Source organism: Nelumbo lutea, chromosome 1, assembly GCF_056320005.1.
Source record: "Nelumbo lutea isolate HS-2025 chromosome 1, American lotus-T2T, whole genome shotgun sequence".
In the NCBI taxonomy this organism is placed as follows: Eukaryota; Viridiplantae; Streptophyta; class Magnoliopsida; order Proteales; family Nelumbonaceae; genus Nelumbo; species Nelumbo lutea.
The window spans coordinates 175,429,549-175,450,124 of NC_142684.1; the positions used below are offsets into that span (position 1 = coordinate 175,429,549).

Below are 20,576 nucleotides of genomic sequence, written 5' to 3' on the forward strand. Positions count from 1 at the left end.
TAAAGTATTTCTTGGGAATAGAAGTTGCCAGGTCAAAACAAGGTGTAAATCTGTGCTAGAGAAAATATGTTCTTGATCTATTGGAAGAAATAGGACTGTTAGGTGCAAAACTGGCTGAGACCCCTATGGAACCAAATGTTAAGTTGAGTAGTGATACAGGAGAAGTATTTGAAGATCCTGGAAGGTATAGACGACTAGTGGGAAAGCTGAACTATTTGACTATCACGAGACCCGACATCTCCTTTGCAGTCAGTGTGGTGAGTCAATTCATGCAGAACCCTCGTACACCTCACTGGGATGCAGTCCTTAGAAATGTGAGGTATCTGCAAGGAGCTCCAGGCCGTGGGCTATTGTATAGATCAGGACGAAAACTTGAAGTAGTTGGGTATACAGATGCAGACTGGGCAGGCTCAATGAATGACAGAAGATCTACTACAGGCTATTGCACATTTCTTGGAGGAAATCTTGTGACATGGAAGAGTAAAAAGCAGGTGGTTGCGGCCAGAAGCAGTGTTGAAGCCGAGTATAGGGCCATGGCGCACACTACCTATGAATTAGTGTGGTTGAAGAATCTCCTACAAGAAATTGGATTTCACATGGATAAACCTATGAGATTGTACTGTGACAACCAAGCTGCACTCCATATCTCATCCAACCCTGTCTTTCATGAGAGAACAAAGCACATAGAGGTTGATTGCCACTTTGTGAGGGAGAAAGTCCTTACTAGAGAGATAAATACAGAAAATGTGGGCTCTAATGACCAGTGGGCAGATTTGTTTACAAAAGCTCTAAGCTCAGGGAAAGTGAACTATCTATGTAACAAGCTAGAATTATATGACATATATTCTCCAGCTTGAGGGGGAGTGTTAAAGTGTGTCGAATAGGGGTAGTTTAGTCTTCTTATGCTTGTTAAGTAGCTTGCTTATGTGGCAATGTTATTAGAGTAACTCTGCCCCACACTTAAGTAAGGGCATTTTTGTCTTTGTAAAGATCATTAGAATCTAATGAAGATTAAGGGGGTCGACTATAAGGGGAATCCGACTGATTTCGACAAACCCTTATTTTCTGTCTTCTTCTCTTCTTCTTCCTCTTCTCCTTCCTTCTCTTCCTGGTTCGGACTACTGTAGCAGTATTCGAAACAATGCAGAATCCTCGAATTCCACATTGGGAGGCAGTCCTAAGGATTGTGCGGTATTTGAAGGGAGCTCCAAGTCATGGTTTGTTATAAAAGAGTGGAGGAAGTCTTCAGATAGAGGAATACACAGATGCTAATTGGGGCAGTTCCATATCTGATAGAAGGTCCACTATAGGGTATTGCACTTTTCTTGGTGGGAACTTAGTGACATGGAAAAGTAAGAAGCAAACAATGGTAGCAAGAAGCAGTTTAGAGGCTAAATATATGGCTATGGCACACACATGTGAACTAGTGTGGTTGAAGCGTCTCCTAGAGGAGATGGGGTACTCGATTGACACATCTATGAAGCTATATTGTGATAATCAAGTTATAGTTCATATCTCCTCTAATCCAATGTTTCATGAAAGGACGAAGCATGTAGAAGTTGATTGCCACTTTGTATGTGAGAAAGTGCTTAGTGGAGTGATAAGTACAACATATGTGAACACAAAAAATCAATGGGCAGATCTGTTTACCAAAGGGTTGAATCGGGGAAGCGTGGACTACATATGTAACAAGGTGGGACTATATGACATATACTCACCAGCTTGAGGGGGAGTGTTAGAGTCGACTGTAGAAGGGTAGTATAGACATTTTATGTTTAAGTTATATATTAGTTGTTTAGTTGATGTGGCTCACACTTAAGTGAGGGCACAATAGTAATTCTTGTGTATTTGAGAAAAGTATAAATAAAAGAGTGGTCGATTAGAGAAGATGGTTTTTTACTCTCTAGTTCAGCTGAAACTATTCTTTCTCTCCCCCTTCTTCTCCTTCTTCCTCTTCTTCTGATCTGGAATCATACGAACACCTCATCTGAATTTTATCAGCTAGTCTCACTTTTTCTTTGCCAAAAAGAAGGGTGTATGATTGAAAAAAGGTTGACTTATAAGTCATGTGATTGGAAGCACTAGAATCAATAATCCATGGAGATTCGGAGGTATCAATAGACACATGGAATGCATAAGCTAAGTTACCTGAGGTAGAAGCGAAGGAGGTTGGAGTGGGTCCAGAATTTGCTTGTGTGAGAGCCCTATCATATTGTTCCAAATGATCATGGAAGGCAAAGATAACATTTTCTTTGAGATCAGACCAAGGGGGGCCATCCTGAGAGTTCAAAGTAATTCCTCCACTTTGCAACTCATGAGAAGCCAAGTTAGCCGAAGTGAACCTCTTCTGATTTGGTTTCTTGTTCTATTCTGGAGTTGATTTCTTATTTAGGTCTTGTGCCCAATTCGGCTTTAGATGTAATTCCCAACATGTCTCCTGTGTGTGACAAGGTTTCTGACAATGAGTGCACCACAGTTTATCTTTATCATCAACTCTTTTCTGATCATCTCCCATTTTGGCTGAATTAGTATTACTTCTTGCAGCTAAAGCAATGGTCTCCCCCTCGGGGGGATTCATGGTAGATTTTCTACTTCCCTCGGACTGGACCAGAGCATACACCTCTTGGACGGAAGGAAGGTCCTTACTGCCCAAAATTTGAACTCGAATGGGTTCATACATAGGATTAAATCCTAACAAAAAGGCAAACACCCGCTGCTGTGACACTAACTGTTTGTAAGCTTTGGCAACCTTTTCACTCTCCCAGTCAATGTTCTGGATAGTAATCTAGCTCTTTCCAGATAGATGTAAGGGTAGAGTAGTAGGTGGATAAGCTTCTTTCCCCTTATTTGCATGTTGCCGACTCACCTTGCAATTGATAGATTCTGGCAGTGTCTCTGCTCGGAGTAAGTTGACCTTGCTTGTTCCCAAATTTCCTTGGCTGTCTCAGCCCACATAAAATTCTGCTTAACCGATGGTAGAATAGTAGTCAAAAGACATGACATAATCATGCAGTTTTCCTGGTCCCACTCCCACTTACCATATTCAGCAGTACCGGTCCTAAGTTCCTTCACTTTTCCATTGATATACCCTGCCTTACCCTGGGCTGTGATGTACAACCGCATCTCCTTAGACCATGTCAAATAATTTCTGCCATCTAAGGGAGTAATGGTCGTTGGAAAGTTCATAGAGTCAAGACTGCTGTTCATTCCTCCCCGGTTAAAAGATGTTCCAGAAGTTGCAGAGTCTTCAGAAGTCATAACAGGGGCTGCAAGCAGAAGTTTCAGACTTACAAACCCTCCTCTCACACTCAAACACACAACCACCACTGTAAGATTTAAGGTGAAAAAAATAAGGCCACAGTAACTCAGCACTTGCTGTCACAGATTTTCAGGTCTAACTGACCTCACAAGGGTTGCAGTCACAGTAACACAGCACCTGCTGTCAAGAATTTACAGGTCTCTCCGACCTCACAAGGGCTAGTTTAAGCCACACATAACATCTACACTTCTGCTGGTGTATTTGTTCATCTGAACCAGGTCACACATGACCTACACAGGTTCTTTACCCACACAGTTTTGGATCACCGACCTACAGAGGTCATTGAACTCGCCTACACTATTCGGCTAGGGCAGATTTTAGGATGTTCTTGGTAACAATACCAAGAGCCGGTGATAAAAGAGAACTTCAGTCAAGGTTCCTGATCAGTTTGACTGGTTTTGGAAGTTACAGTCAAGAGAAGAATGGGAGAAAAGAAGAAACACAGCCACCGACCTCTAGAAAAACTCAGTCAATCATCCGCCAATCTCTGAGTTTGATTTTTCTTCTCAGATTCTAGTTAAAAGCTAATAGAATAGAATCCAGCAACAGTTCTCAGTGCAGGTCGAACCAATTTTCTCATTCTCAGTCCAGGTATGTGGTTCGAAAGATCTTCGATCAGGAAAAAAAAAAACTTTTTACAGAGTGCAGTCCTGCTCTGATACCATGATTTCATTCAGGAGTGAAGAAGAGAAGAGGACAAGAAGAAGAGAGGAGAAGAGAAGATGGAGATCGAAGCTATAGTTCTGGCAGCGCCAGTCTTTTTTATATAAATAATAGGGCGACCACATAAGAAATAAAAAAGGCTGACATAAGTGCCCTTGCGGCACATAACTAAGATTACATCACCTACTAAGACAAAACTACCAACAAATCTGGAAGAATTGGTTATCTATTTTAGAGGAATGGGTATATAAGCATATAAAATTCACGCTTATGTACTTGATACAAATTTCAATTTGTTATTAGCCACACACACACACACACAAGAACAGAAAATAATACCCAACAGCCCTAGTAGGGTAAGTTCAGACCTTAAACCGAGCACTTTGTTCTCACACATATAGTATACAAGCCAAACAGAGTATTAATTACAAACAATCAAAGGCCCATTAGATGCTGCAAGAAAACTGATTATTAGCATCAATCCATCTAATCTAGTAGCATTTTTTACGTAGAATTATAAGGATAAATGACTGGGAGAATATTACCTGTAATATCGCTGCATGGACTGCAATGGAGCATGCAGCATGTGTATGCATGTAATGCACAATATCCTGAATTTTCTTGCACACATTTGAAGTTAATGTTACTTCATCAAGAAGTTCGACCAGAAAGTGCTGACCTTTAATTTGCTATTGTTCCAAGATACACTCACTCACCTGACAGCCAGTACCATGCCCAAGTAACACCACACCCTCAGAATCTTCACTATTGATTAAATGCCCAATGAGTTGATCAAGTTCTTTGGCATCCTTCAAAGATACATGATTAAAGGATAAATTGACTTAGATGAGAAAATACTTGCACAACCACAACCAACAACTTGGAAATGTTATAGTGTTTACAGTAAGTCAACAAAAAAGCAAGAAATTATCACTTGGCCTTGCAACCAACCATTCCAAGTGAAAAAACTAAATCCATCAATACATAAAAATGTTGGGAGAAAAACATTATAACAGATGCATACATATTATATAGAATAGGAAGAAAGAACATAAAAACAAAACTGGAACTAAACCAAAAGACTTGCTAAGAATATAATCAAGGCCAACATTTTTATGATAGGTGTTTTGTTCCGTAGGCATTTTGTGATAGGTGTTTATCAAAACGTTGCCATGTCATTGCCAAATCAGCATTTAGCCTGTCATGGTGATCTGTATGCATAGGTACTCACAAAAGCTGGCCTTGATTTATCTGTGCGCCTACCGTTGGGGGAAGCTTCATTTTAACGCTTCCCCCAACGGTTTGGGCGTTTATTCACTGTTCTGCTGATGTGGTACCTAATGACACTTGGTGGCGCCTACTTGACATAAACGGTTGACATTATTACTTTTCTCGGTTTTGACAACAAATCAAGTACAAACATTTAGTTAATAAATGGAAGCTCTACCAAACACATACTTAGTAATAGGCTCAGATATTGTCACTTAAGCATAACTTAGAGCATACTTGCTGTCTACCCACCTTCCAATTGCTTATAAGTTCTTCTCTCTAAGTCCACAAAACTTTTATGTACCTCAAAGCCAAGGATGATAAGATTTACAGTATCCTATCAGAGAACAAAGAATATTTGCATTTCATATAAGCTTTAATCTCCGTAAGTAGACTTTCATTAATCATCATGAGATGGCAAAAGAATGTATCATCCATGCATGTCCCATTAAACCAACCAACAAGATCTCCCATGCAATCTCTAGAAACACACACACAACAAGTAGTTCCAACCAAGAAGACGAGAAAATCTACAAAACCAATTTTGAACAGTATTGAAAACCATAGTTTGTCTTGCCTTTATTCTGATTTTCTAGTCTTGCACTACTCTTCTGAGCAGACCAACAGAAGAATATTTATCTAACAGCCTACAATATTCTCAAAACAGCTTAAGTGACTATTCTCTGTGCAGTGCGAATCTGTTCACTTACTAACTTGAAAGCTATTGATGTTTAAAGCTAATCTAGGGGACAAAATGAATTTAACCAAGGGCACCTGATATAGAAAACAGATATCTCCAGATTGACTGAAACTCAAGTGAAGACATAATTTCAGAGTTACTTTTACGAAAAAATTTTCCAAGAAAAACCACCATCACCACTGTACCACTCCCGAGTGTTGGTGTTGCAAACCAGAAAAGCAATTAAGCTTTAAACCCTTCCCTTCTATCTGTATGAAAGGAAACTGAAGAAATAGGAAGCAACAAAAAGGCCAATAATGGTCCAAATGACTACAAATTGGCTAAATAGAATTCAATATAATCTATCAGAAAGGTTTTTTTTCTTAAGTAGTAATCCATTTCTTTCATAAAAAAAAATCACCTAATTGCCCCACAAAAGGATATCATGCCTTAAAGTATGACTATTGATCCAAAACAAAGCAATATGGAAAGACCCAAACTACTAAAGACAGCATCACAGATTGATGCCTGGCCCCAAACATCACCACACTAGGTGATCCCTTACTGCCCCTGCTCTAGCCAATGAATCAGCTACAAATTTGCACATCATACCCAGTTGAATGACCGTTCAGCATGTTGTCTAGGAATTGAGCCTGTCTAACTAATGGCTTGAAACTCCATGGACTGTTTTCCTGTTTCTTCAACAAAAGAAAGAAAATTTAAAAGAAAGAAGCTGAGTGGGAAATCCTGAATCCAGGTATGTTTGGTACTGAAGAGAAAAGATGCATTTAGGGATAATATGGATGGCATCATTATGGCTTACTTGGACCTTAGTGGGTATGGAGACCCAGTTTGTGCCAAGCTTTTCTCTTCTCCAGGGTCTGAGATTTCTGTCCCCTCCCACTATGGGTAGGGTAGAGATTGATTTTTACTCTTGTGCTGCACTAAGCCGGATGATTAATGGCTCTGAGGGACCAAGGTTGCTGCATTGACATATTACAAAGCCAAGACCTTGGCTTCTAGAGTGAAAAGCTTATTCTGATGAATAGGTCAACTAAAATTCAGCAGTGAGAGGCCTGGTGCGGAGTTGGGTTGGGAGGGATGAGCCCATATTGGGGACCTGAACTACCAGACTAGTTGTTTTTGCTTCTATTTCTGATATTTGGTGGATTTTTATTGCCTACTTTTGTGCCCTCTTTGTGTGCTGTTTTTAGTTTTGTTTGTTCTATTTTTCTTCTTCGACAACCCTTTTATATTTTACTATTCTCATATTTTATGAATGCATCCTGATCCTGTTACTGATCCACAGAGAGATAAAGAGTCCAATAACATGCACTTTGGGACGACATCAATAAGCACTTATTTGCATTTGGGAAATAAGCCCAAATTTTGAGCTTATTTTTAAGTGCTTATTATTTCCTTTCTAGCCCATCTTGGCCCGTCACATCATTTTGAAAAGGGTAAAATACAAAAAACCTCCCCTGAATTTTTCAGAAACTCAACAAAAACCTCCCTTCCATCACTGTCCCAGACAGAAAATGTTAGATTGATGCATCAGCTTTTTCCAAATATCTATTCTACCCTTTTATAAATTATTTTACATACAAAATTACTGAAATAATCCCATTTTAACTCAACAAAAAAACATATTTCAGTAATTTTGTATGTAAAATTACTGAAATGCACAAGAAAAATCCATCTGTGAAAATCCAATTTACAAGAAAAATCTACACTTATCCATAATATATGTAAGATACTGATGAAAATAAAATAATTTATACTAACCAAGAGTAAAATAACATATGTTAGACAACCCAGCATATATCATATATGCTGCATCATATACAACATCATCAATTAAACCCTGTCCAAAAAATTTGGCTTCACCATGCACTTTCCACTCTATCTAGGGGCTACAGCCATTTCATACGCAATTAGAAAATCACATAGGTTTTACCACATGACACAAAGTATTATTCCCTGGTTTATCTTCCTAGCATACTTCTTTTATTAGCATCATTAGACACATATACCAGACCCATTTTATTAAAAATGTACAATGCATGTGCATTTCCACTAAGGCTATATCATATTTTGACATGGATATTGTAGAGATGAAGACAGGGACATCTAGTCATTTTTTATATGTTGATAGTTGCAGGAATATGCTCCCACATTTATTTGTTTTATTTCAAACTTCTGTACTTGTGTTTTCTCTCTGTCACAGTTGACAGGGGTATTTTTGTCATTGTACTCCTTTTATCAAGTAATATAAAAGCCAATGAGGGGGGGTGGCAGAACCTGATTCATTCTGCTCTCTCTACCTCTCATTCTCTTCTCTTTTCTTCTCCTTCCTTTCTCCTTCTTCTCTTGAACGGGTTTCAAACTAAACCTAGGACTGCTACATCTGTTTTCAAGTTGGTATCAGAGCAGGTTTAGGTTTAGTTTCTTGGTCTCATGTAGGCATTGCCCAGCTGACGAGACTCTATCAGGGCTGGAATTTTAGAACTTTTCTTGCCTGATTCTTGGAGGTCAGTGGAGTTTGGTGCACTGTTATTGCACCTCTTTGTTCTCAATTCTGCCCAATGACTAGGAAGAATCATAGAAACCTTTTTCGATTGAGGCTTAGGGGCTAAATCTCAAGTTGAAGGCGGCGCTCAGTGTTTTCTGGGCAGTTTTTTTACTTTCTAGAGGCCGACTGCAAGTGGACTGTCAGAAGCCTTTGGAGGTTGCAGCTGAAACTTCTCCTCTGTTTTCTAGGGTTTTTTCCCTTGCTGGAACAACCAGGTGTGTTGCAGTCGATTTGTTTCAGCCTTACTCCTTTTTTTAAATAAGAAAATCATTCTTTCCGTCAGAAAATTGCTGGGAAGTGTGACACCTTTCTCAGTTCAGAATGGAGAATATTGTAGGGACTGGTAGTGTGACAGACAGCAACACCTTCCAGCAAAATATAACAAATGAGTCAGAAGGATGCAGCAACATATGAAAAATTGTTGGAAAGAAATAGGGTTTTTGAGTTCCTTGCAGGGCTGAATACTAAATATGATATAATGAGACAACAACTTCTTACTAGGGAAGGTGTTACCTTGTCTCAACTCTCAAGCATACTCTTTAGTACACGGTGAGTGAGAGTAGAAGGAATGTTATGCTACAAAACTTCCAGACTAAAACAGCTTTAGCAGCTCTGAAGCCGAAGCATTATGGTGACAAGGAGAGAGAGGTAAGGAAGGAAGAAAAAATGATCATATGTGACTATTACAAGAAACCTAGACACACTAAAGAGACCTGTTGGAAGCTTCATCCTCAGTTGGCGCCTTCAAGAATTAAGAATAAGAAGGGAAATGCAAATGTTGCTACTGCTACAGATGTCTCATCCCCCACCGGAGCTAGGTCTACCTCCTCCGATGCCTTGGCTGCTATCAGGGCAGTCCTGACATAGCTGGAGAATGAGGCCAACATTACTGGACCATCTCAGTCTACCTCAAGTCCCTCTATCTCCACTTTAGCTTTTGCTCACTCAGGTATAGAGCTACTACCTATCATTAATCAATTCCAGGTAACACTGATCTTGTTTAGATTGCAGATTCGGGTGCCTCAGATCATTTGACCAGCTTGGCCTCTCTATTTTCTTCTTACCATTTGTCCTTTGGTAGAGAAAAGGTCTTTATTGCTGATGACTCCCTTGTCCCCATCTCTAGCAAGGGGGACATTAGAGTGTCTGATACACTTTCCTTATCATCAACTTTACATGTGCCCAAACTTAGTACTAACCTTCTTTTCATTAGTAGCATTACTAAAATCCAGAATTATTTAGTGACTTTTTTCCCTGATCATTGTGTTTTCAAGGATCTGGTGACAAAGAAGGTGATTGAGACTGGCCATGAGGTGAATGGAGTCTACTTGCTTGAGCATCCACCAAAAAGAAATAAAGGAGTTGGAAAGTATTTTGCCTCTCAATCTGTGAGTCAAATTATGCTTTGGCATAATTGGTTAGGTGACTTGTCTTTTGGATCTTTAAGGAGTCTTTTTCCTACTTTGTTTGAATTAGTCCAAGTGTCCAATTTAAGTGTGAAAGCTATGAGTTGGCAAAACATTGTAGATCGATCTATACTTTGAGTAATAAAAGAAGCATTCCTCCTTTTGAAGTTGTGCATACTAATGTTTGGGTACCATATCATATCACTGCTATGGGGGATACAAGTATTTCCTATTACTTGTTAATGATTATTCTCATTTCTCTTAGGTTTATCTCATGTGTTCTAGTGATGAGGTCCCCATTTTGACCCGTGCCTTCCATCAAATGGTTCTTACTCAATTTGGGGTGAGGATCAAAATTTTCAGATCTAAGAATGCCAAGAAATACATCTCCAAACCATTGAGCTCGTACTTCCTTGAGCATGGAGTTATTCATCAGATCACCTGTTCTTATACCCTTCAGCAAAATGGGGTAACTAAGAGGAAGAACATGCACATCCTCAAGGTTTCAAGAAGCATTATGCTCAATTCAAATGTCCCTATACATTTTTTGGGAGATGCAAATTATATGGTTGTGTATCTCATTAATCGGGTTCCTTCTCGTGTCTTGGGCTTGAAGACTCCTTTCACCTTATTGTTTTCTAAGAAAGACTTGTTTTCTATTTCTCTTAGAGTTTTTGGGTGAACATGTTTTGTTTAGATTTTGGGATCGAATTGTTTTAAATTTGATCAAAAGCTTCCAAATGCATTTTTCTCGGGTATGCACAAAGTCAAAAGGGATACTGTTGTTATGACCCAGTTTTTGGCTCTCGGTTTGTGTCTATGGATGTTACTATCTTTTAGGATGTATTATGATTCGACCTGCCTTGGAGTTCTGTTTGTCTGAGATCAGTCACGTAGAGAGAGGTAGAAAGGAGGAAGAAAGAGAGAGAAAAGAAGAAAAGCTGGTTCAAACTAGAAGTCAAAGAACATAACTCCCATTCGGTCAAACATGTGCTTTTATTATTAAAATTAATGGAAAAGACATATGTGCCCTTATTTAAGTAAGGAGCACCGGTTCTAACACAATATTACAGATCAACAACCTTAATCTAAGTATAAAGACAGAAATACCCCTATGCTAACACTCCCCCTCAAGCTGGTGAATATATATCATATACTCCCAGCTTGTTACATATGTAGTCCACTCTTCCCCGACTCAAGCCTTTTGTAAATAAGTCTGCCCACTGGTTTCCTGTATTAACATATGCAGTGTCTAGCTCTCCATTCAGCACCTTCTCCCTCACAAAGTGATAGTCAACCTCAATGTGCTTGGTTCTTTCATGAAACACCGGATTAGAAGAAATATGAACTGCAGCCTGATTGTCACAGTAGAGCTTCATTGAAGTATTGACATTGTACCCTCCTTCCTGTAGAAGGTTCCTTAGCTACACTAATTCACAAGCAGTATGCGCCATAGCCCTATATTCTACTTCTACACTACTTCTTGCCACGATTGTATGCTTCTTACTTTTCCATGTCACCAGGTTACCTCCCAGGAAAGTGCAATAGCTTGTGGTAGACCGCCTATCAGACATAGAACTGGCCCGGTCAGCATCAGAATACCCTTTTATTTCAAGTTTTCTGCCACTTTTGTATATCAAACTGCAACCTGAAGCCCCTTTTAAATACCTCACAATTCTCAAAACTGCATTCCAATGAGGAATCAGAAGTTTCCGCATGAACTAACTCACCACACTAACCGCAAATGAGATGTCTGGCCTAGTAATGGTTAGGTAGTTCAGTTTACCTACAAGTCGTCGGTATCTGCCAGGGTCTTCAAACACTTCACCCATATCACTGCTTAGCCTAGTATTTGTGTCCATAGGTGTTTCAGTTGGTTTATCACCCAACAGACCTGTTTCTTCCAGCAAATCAAGCACATATTTCCTCTGGCACAGATTAATACCATACTTAGATCTTGCTACCTCTATCCCCAAGAAATATTTCAGTTTACCAAGATCCTTTGTCTGCAATGATCCTGTGGATAAGTCTTCAGCCTATCAATACCCATGTTATCATTCTCAATAAAAACAATATCATCTACATACACCACCAACAGTATTTTTCCTCCCGGAGAGTCATAACTGAATACAGAATGATCAACTTGGCACAGTTTCATACCAAACTTCTTTACTACCTCACTGAACCTACCAAACCATGCTCGAGGAGACTATTTAAGCCCATATATAGCCTTCCTTAGTCTGCACACCTTACCATCCTCCCCCTGAGCAACAAACCCTGGAGGTTGCTCCATGTAGACCTCCTCGAGCAAGTCACCATGCAAAAAGGCATTCTTGATATAAAGCTGATATAGCGGCCAATCATACATAGCTACAAGAGAGATCACAACACAAACTGACCCTATCTTAGCAACTGGTGTGAAGGTCTTTGTGTAGTCAATACCATAGGTTTGGGAGTACCCTTTTGCAACCAATCGCGCTTTCAGGCGTTCAACACTACCATCAGGCAGATACTTGATTGTATAAACCCATTTACAACCAACAGCTTGCTTCCCAGGAGGAAGAACAGTGAGGTCCCAAGTATGATGATAAAGGGCCGAAAGTTCTTCTTCCATCGCACGGCACCACCCTGGAGAGGCAAGGGCTTCCTAGACATCCTTAGGGACAACAACTGATGATAACAAGGTGACAAACTAGCGATGGGAGGCAGAAAGGTGAGTAAGTGAAACATAATTAGAAATAGGATGAAGGGTGCAAGTGTGTTTACCTTTCCACAAGGCAATGGGGAGATCAAGCTCAGATTCTGGGTTCGGGTCTAGAGCCGAATCTATCGACGAAGATGTAGCTGAAGGAGTAGTAGCTGGTACGCATGGGCAATGTGTATACAATGACAGATAGGTGGGCGTTCAACAGGTGGTGGCGTCGGAGGAAAGGATTTGGTTACGACTGGAACAAGGGGAAGAGGGTCGGCAACGGGAAGTGGAAGAGGAGGAGGTGATGAGGAAGAAGCATCACCGGACCCCAAAAAGAACGGAGTAGACTCAAAGAATGTGACATCAACACACACAAAGGATCGTCAAGAACTAGGATGGTAACACTTATACCCTTTCTGGGTCCGAGAATAGCCAAGGAAGATGCATTTGAGAGAACAGGCATCGAACTTGTCATTCCCGGGACCCAGATTATGGACGAAGCAGACACACCCAAATACCCTAGGCGTAAGAGGGAACGGAGACAAGGCAGGAAACAAGATAGTAAACGAAGAATGACCATCAAGGATAAACGTGGGCATCTGATTAATCAGAAAGCAAGAGGTAAGCACCGCATCACTCCAAAAGGGTTTGGAAACATTCATGTGATGCATGAGGGATCGTGTTGTTTCCAAGAGATGGCGATTCTTTCTCTCAACCACCCTGTTTTGTTGTGGGGTGTAGGTACATGAGGCCTGATGTATAATGCCGTGTTGGTCCAGGTATTCTTGAAATGATGAGGATAAATATTCATGCTTGAAAAGTCATCTACAAAAATGACAAAATATCTTATCCATTATATGGCATCACTTTATAAGGACCCCAAACATCAGAGTGAATCAAAGAAAAAGGACTCAACACACGGTTATCAACCCTAGAACTAAAGGGAACACGATGGTGTTTCCCAAACTGACATGACTCACAATCCATAACAGAAAGTTGACTCAAAGACGGAACTAAAGACTTCAAGACTTTTAGCGACGGATAACCAAATCGGCAGTGCCACTAGAGAGGAGAAAGGGATGACTGGAGAGCTGTTGAAGTTCGGAGAGTTGTTAAAGTTCTTCCTCCACCAATCTTCATCCCCATCTTGAGATCCTGAAAAACACACATATAGGGATAAAAAGTAATGGAGTAGTTAAGCGATTTGGTCAGCTTACTAACAGACATAAGATTAAAAGGCAATTTAGGAACATACAAAACTGAGGAGAGGGATACAAGGTCTAGGTCAACATTACCAACACCACAAATTGAGGATGTGGAACCATTAGCAAGGGTGACAAATTGTGATGTTGAGCAATGAGATAGGGAAGAAAACACACCTGGAGTTCCAGTCATGTGATTGGAGGCTCTAGAGTCAATGATCCAGGGATTGGGTGTGGATGCCAAACAAGCCATACCTGAGTGAGCGAAAGTCGCCATGTTCTGCTGTGATTGGATAAACCTCTCATATTCATCACGGGGAACACTCACCATTTCCTTCACAGGACCATCTGTGGATGTAGGAGTGATCTAATCAGATGAACGATTCTCCTGTCTAAAGATGGAACTGGTGTCACTAGTCACGGCGTGATTGGCCCAGGTTGAGGGTGGACCATGTAGATCATAACAATAGTTAATGGTATGTCCATCCATACCACAATGAGTGCACCTCCTCGGGCCTGAGCTTCGTCCTCTACCACGGACTCCCCCTGAATCTCTGCCCCCAGTACGACCACCACCACGATTATAAGTAGGCCCACCATTGCCACTTCGGCCATACACCGGACCACTACTACCACTACGGCCAGACTTAGCTCCCCGAGCTCCACCTCTAGCACCACGGCCTCTCAACACAGCAAAGGCAGATCTATCTGAGATGAGAGCTGATCCTCCTAGTATATGAGCCCGTACTAGTTCACATTCAGATTTCAGTCCCACCAAAAATCTAGTCACATCAAGTTGTTCTCTCTGTTGTTGCCGAATCTTGACATCAGAAGTGAAAGGGTGATAGACATTCAACTCATTACGTATGTTTCTCATATTGGCATAGTACTCCTCAAGACTCTAATTGCCCTATTGCAGATTAAAGCACTCCTGATACAACTGATACACACTGGTTGTATTGTCCTGACCCGAATACGATTTCTTCGCATGGTCCCACACATCTTTGGCAATGTCAAGAAACATTTAGTTTACACTAATCCTGGGTTCCATACTATTCCATAACCATGTGATGGTCTGAGCATCCTCTTGCTCCCAGTCTTCATACTCGTGAGAGTCAATAGAGGGTTTCTCCTCTCTTATATGTTTTACCTTCTTCTTTGCCTTCAGAAAGACTTCGACAGATTTAGCCCAAGGCACATAATTCTCTCCATTTAGTTTAACGGAGGTCATCTAAACATTCAGGTAGTTTGTAGGCACCATCACATTAGGTTTACAATCACTATTATCTCCCATTCTGTTATCACCGATTCTGCACACTTGCTGAATTCTATTACCACTGAATTCTGCACACTGCACACGACTAGATCACACTAGTCACACTGATTTCAGCACTTGTTGCTGAAAAGTGTACTCTTTACACCACAAACCCTACTCATATGGCTACCTGAAATCTCACCACTATATGATCACAACTCTTCCTTCGAAATAGACAAAAACAGCATAAACCCTAGCACACTATTGTCTGAAACCCCAGCATATGATCTGAAACATACTTCCTATTTGATCCACAACAGAAATCATGCACAAAAATCTCTTACCTTATCACTGAAGGAACAACCACACGAGCAGAAAATCAGTCCACACAAGACAGCCACTGCACCACACAGATCAGCCCTCTTCTCTTCATCGATTAGGGGAGGGCGATCTTAGAAATAACAACAACCGACCACACAGGACACGATTGGAGGCATAAAAACCTCCAAGGGGAGAGGGCGATCACTCCTTTTCAGCCCTTTCCCTTATCTCCAGTTGAATGCAGGAAAATCAAGAGAAATCCTAGATTAGGTGCGCAAAGAATAGAAATCTAGGCAGACAGAAATCTAGGCAGATTCGAGTGGCTCTGATACCATGTTATTGTTAGAATGTTAGAGTGATGTTCGGCTGATAAGAGTTCTTATTAGCCCATTCTTATGTTTAACTTATCTTGTAACTGGGCTTGTGTTAATGGGCCTGGGCCTAATCCTGTTTAATGATTTAAGTCATCTGGGTGTCCCATCACTAATCAGGGGCATCCTAGTAATTTCTTGTACCTTGTACCATATTCATCTATAAATAAAGGACTGGTCAACTGGATAGAACAGTTCAACATTCTCTTCAGTTCTGTGGTTCTCTTCTCCTCCTTGCTACTTCGAGTATAGCTCTTCAGATTACATGGTATCAGAGCATTAGCTCCTTCCTGGTTTCAGCAGGCGCACTCTTTTCTCTTGTTGTCCTTTCATCTTCTCTCTTCCTTTTCTGGGTTGCTGCAGTGAAGACCTAGGAGTGTAAGAGAGTAAAGCAAGTTCGAACCTAGGGTTTCTCTTGGTTGTAGGACTCAAGGGAAGTAAGACCCAGAAGTAGATATCCTACTAGATTACACCAGCAAGTTGTAGCTATTGGGCTACTAAGAGAGGTCTGTATAGGACAGACCTGGTTGAGGGTTGATTCAGCAGTCCTAGCACTAGCCGAGAGGGGGAGAACTTCCTCTACAGTTGCAGCTTCGTGCTCCAGCAAGACTTGTGCAGAACAAGTGGTAAAGACTTAGCTCCTTCAACTTCAGTTGCAATCTTGGTGCAACAGAACAAGTGGTAAAGACTTAGCTCCTTCAACTTCAGTTGCAGTTTCGATGCATCAGCTTCTACAGTTGCAGTCTTGGTGCATCAGCAAGACTCTTACAGAACTGCGGCAACTTCAGTTACAGATTTTCTTCAGGTCGGTTATCAGCCCTACTCTTGGACTGAACTGGTTCAGTTACAGACCTTTACCTTTTACCAGAACTGCGGCAACTTTTGCACCACACAGTTGCAGCCTTAAACTTTTACCAACACTGTGAACTGGTTTAGTTACAGACCTCTACTTGCTACTGTACCCGTACTGTGAACACAGTGACCAATTTGGCCAGTCCTTAACAGAATCACCTATAGTACTGTGAACAACTCTTGGACTGAAGTCAGGATGTCCTCACTATCCGGTGAAGTTTCCTCTAGAGATAACAGACCTGTTACAAGGTCCTCAAACCTGAAAAACCCTAATCTGCACAGCTTGCAGATTACAAGTGTGCTGCTAGATGAGTATAACTTCAAAGAGTGGTCTGTCTCAGCAATGCTGTTCATTACCTCTCGTGACCTCACAGGCTATTTGGATGGAGACAAGAAACAACCTGAAATTGGCAGTCCTGAATACACCGTGTGGCGCAAGGAAAATGCCACAATCATGTCTTGGTTGCTGGCCTCTATGACTCCTAGGGTGGCCAGAACTGTTCATCACTTCCCCACAGCTGCTAAAATTTGGGAGAAAGTATCTAAGACATATGGCCAGAAAAAGAACAATGCTAGAATCTACAGGCTGAACCAAGACATTGCAGCCCTAAGGCAAGGAGACATGTCCGTGGCAACCTACTTTGCAACACTGGAAGGCCTCTGGGAAGAGCTTGACCACCATTTGATCTTGGATTGGGAAAATGCTAATGATAAGGGGAGGCATGATAAGCAGATTGAGGAGGGCAGAGCCTTCAAGTTTCTGGCGGGTCTTGACCCTGTATATGAAGGTATAAGTTCACAGATTCTAGGGAGAGATGAATTACCTGAGCTTCACCATGTCTACTACCTGGTGAGGAATGAAGAAGTAAGGAGAAAGGAGATGCAAGTTGACTTCCAAACACAGTCAACAGAACTACCTGGAGAACATTCAGCCTTAGTCTCCACTAAGGGGAATAGATTTTCAGACAAGAAGTCCCTCAAGTGTACACATTGTGGTGGTGAGAAACACACAAAGGAGAAATGTTGGGTCCTGTACCCTCATCTGAAGCCAGCTGCTCTGAGAAAGGACAAAAGGCAACATAAGGGCCACACAGCAAGTGGGAATCTTGCCACCAACAACAGTAGTGACAACTCACAGAGTATTCAGACAGTGTCATCTTCCACCGCAAGGCAGGCTGCCGACTCCTCTAGACCAAGTACTTTGGGCTTCACAGCTAGTGAGGTAGAGGTTCTCAGCCGGGCATTAGCCCGTCTGAAGAACAATTCTTTAGCTTCCACCTCTCTTGCCAAATCAGGTACAGCCTCTGCATTTAGTGCATCTAGTTCCATTAATTCTACCTCTTGGGTGATTGGTTCAGGAGCCACTGACCATATGACACATATGTCCTCCTTATTCTCCACATATCATCTGTTGTCTGGCCAAGATAAGATGAGAGTAGCTGATGGGTCCCTCTCCACTATCTCTGGAAAGGGGGTGGTTGACCTAAGCAAGGATCTCTCTCTTAAATCAGTCCTACATGTTCCTAGTCTTACCTCAAATCTGTTGTCTGTTTCAAAGCTTACAAAAAACTTGAACTGTAGTATAACTTTCTTTCCTTCTCATTGTGTCTTCCAGGACAGATTGACGAGGAGAACGATTGGGAGTGGTCATGAGTATGGGGGCCTCTACTATTTTGATGAAGATGTCAGCTCAGCCTTGCAAGCTTCTACTACTAGTCCGGAAAGTGTGGAGTCAATAGCTAGGCTGCACTTGTGGCATGCTAGGCTAGGTCATTTGTCTTTTTCTTCCTTAACAATGTTGTTTCCCGAATTATGTAAGGGCATTCTGAGTCAGAGTTTAATTTGTGATGTGTGTCAAATGTCAAAACAATGTAGATCAATGTATCCAATTTCTAGTAATGAAATTCAAACCCCTTTTGATTTGGTTCATTCTGATGTTTGGGGTCCTTCACCCATTGTTTCCATTGATGGCTTCCGTTACTTTATCAGTTTTATTGACCATTATTCTCGGTGCACTTGGATTTATCTGTTGAAAGGACGTGAAGAAGTTCCCCGGATAACTATGATGTTTTGCAAAATGGTTGAAACACAATTTGATAAAAATATCAAGCAATTCCGTTCAGACAATGCAGCTGAATACTTTGAAAGATCCCTGAACTCATTCATGGAAGATGTAGGCATGTTACATCAATCATCATGTGCTTACACCCCTCAGCAAAATGGGGTTGCTGAGCGCAAGAACATGCATCTATTGGAGACAGCTCGAGCCCTTCTTTTCCAGCACAATGTGCCCAAGCAATATTGGTCTCAAGCTGTTCTTACCGCATCTTACCTGATAAATCGGATGCCATCTAAGGTACTGGGTATGAAGACCCCTTTCTCTGTTTTGTGTCCCACTCTTCCAGAATTTCCTCTTCCCCCGCGGGTTTTTGGTTGTACATGCTTCATACATGTGAAAGATCCAAAGAAGACCAAGCTGGATCCTAAGGCTACAAAGGGAATATTTTTGGGGTACTCTCCTACGCAGAAGGGGTATAAGTGTTATGATACTGTCTCCAAGAAAAAATATGTCACTAGGGATGTAGTCTTCTTTGAGTCTCAACCCTATTTCCAGTCTTCTCAGAATCCTCTTCAGGGGGAGAGTAGTGGGTTGGAAGAGGATTCTCATTCTCCCTTCTTTTTTGTTCCCATTTCATCACCTTCCACTACTACTAGCTGTAACATTCCGGGTCAACCTAGTGAGACTTCCACTGTGCCAGTTGCTTCTCCAGATTCGGCTGATGCTCCTGAAGGTTCCAGTAAACAAGAAAAAGAGATACTTACATACAGTAGAAGGAAGAAAGCCCCTCAACCTCATGATTGCAACCAGTTGAACTCAGATCAATTTGTCTCTGCAATCCAAGGTAATTCAGATTTGGATCTTCCTATTGCTCTCCGTAAGCCTGTTCGTTCTTGTACCACTCGGCATCCCATAGCCGATTATGTTTCTTACTCACACTTATCCCCTGCCTATCATTCCTTTGTGTCTGCCCTTTCCTCTGTATGTGTCCCTTCCAGGTATTCAGAGGCGGCATCTGATCCGAGGTGGAAAGAAGCCATGAATGAGGAGATGAAAGCCCTAATGAAAGCAAGGACATGAGAATTGTTGGACCTGCCAGAAGGGAAAGGCACTGTTGGGTGCAAGTGGGTATTCATAGTAAAGCACAGGGAAGATGGGTCAATTGAGAGGTACAAGGCCAGACTTGTGGCAAAGGGATTTACACAAAAGGAAGGAATTGACTACAAGGAAACCTTTGCCCTAGTAGCAAAGCTCAACACAATCAGGGTTCTACTGTCACTAGCAGCAAAATTCTCTTGGGAACTTCATCAGCTGGATGTGAAGAATGCCTTCCTAAATGGTGATCTTCATGAAGAGGTATTCATGGAACCCCCACCTGGATATGATGTTGGAAAGAAGGTATGTAAACTAAGGAAAGCATTATATGGTTTAAAGCAATCTCCCCGGGCATGGTTTGAGAGACTTTGTTTGGCCATGAAGAAAGTAGGGTACACTCAGAGCAGTGCAGATCATACATTGTTTACAAGGAGACAGGATGACAAACTTACAGCACTCATTGTGTATGTGGATGATATGATGATTACTGGAAATGATGTGAAAGAGATGAAGAGGCTGAAGAAGTTCTTAGCTTCAGAATTTGAGATCAAAGACCTGGGAAATCTGAGATACTTTCTTGGAATTGAAGTTGCTAGATCAAGAGAAGGAATCTACATATGTCAAAGAAAGTATGTGCTAGATCTCCTAGAAGAAACAGGCATGATGGGGTGCAGGCCAGCAGACATTCCAATAGAACCAAGCCATGGATTACAAGAATCAATGGGTGAGGAATACTGTGATAAGGAAAGGTACCAAAAGTTGGTAGGAAAACTGATATACTTATCCCTTACTCGGCCAGATATTGCCTATGCAGTGCATGT

The 20,576-nt window shown here is 41.3% G+C and overlaps 1 protein-coding gene across 10 annotated transcripts in view; it reads right to left on the minus strand.

Moving 5' to 3' along the window:
• LOC148879364 (fusarinine C esterase sidJ-like) overlaps positions 1–20,576 on the minus strand; it is a 96,670-nt gene that overhangs the window by 68,696 nt on the left and 7,398 nt on the right. For all 10 annotated transcript variants that reach the window (XM_088960883.1, XM_088960886.1, XM_088960888.1 and 7 more), the window contains exons 4-5: positions 4,699–4,791; positions 4,528–4,593 (exon numbers count right to left, since the gene is read on the minus strand). In XM_088960883.1, the coding sequence (XP_088817009.1) occupies positions 4,528–4,593; positions 4,699–4,791 (159 nt within the window). The remainder of the gene's footprint in view (positions 1–4,527; positions 4,594–4,698; positions 4,792–20,576) is intronic.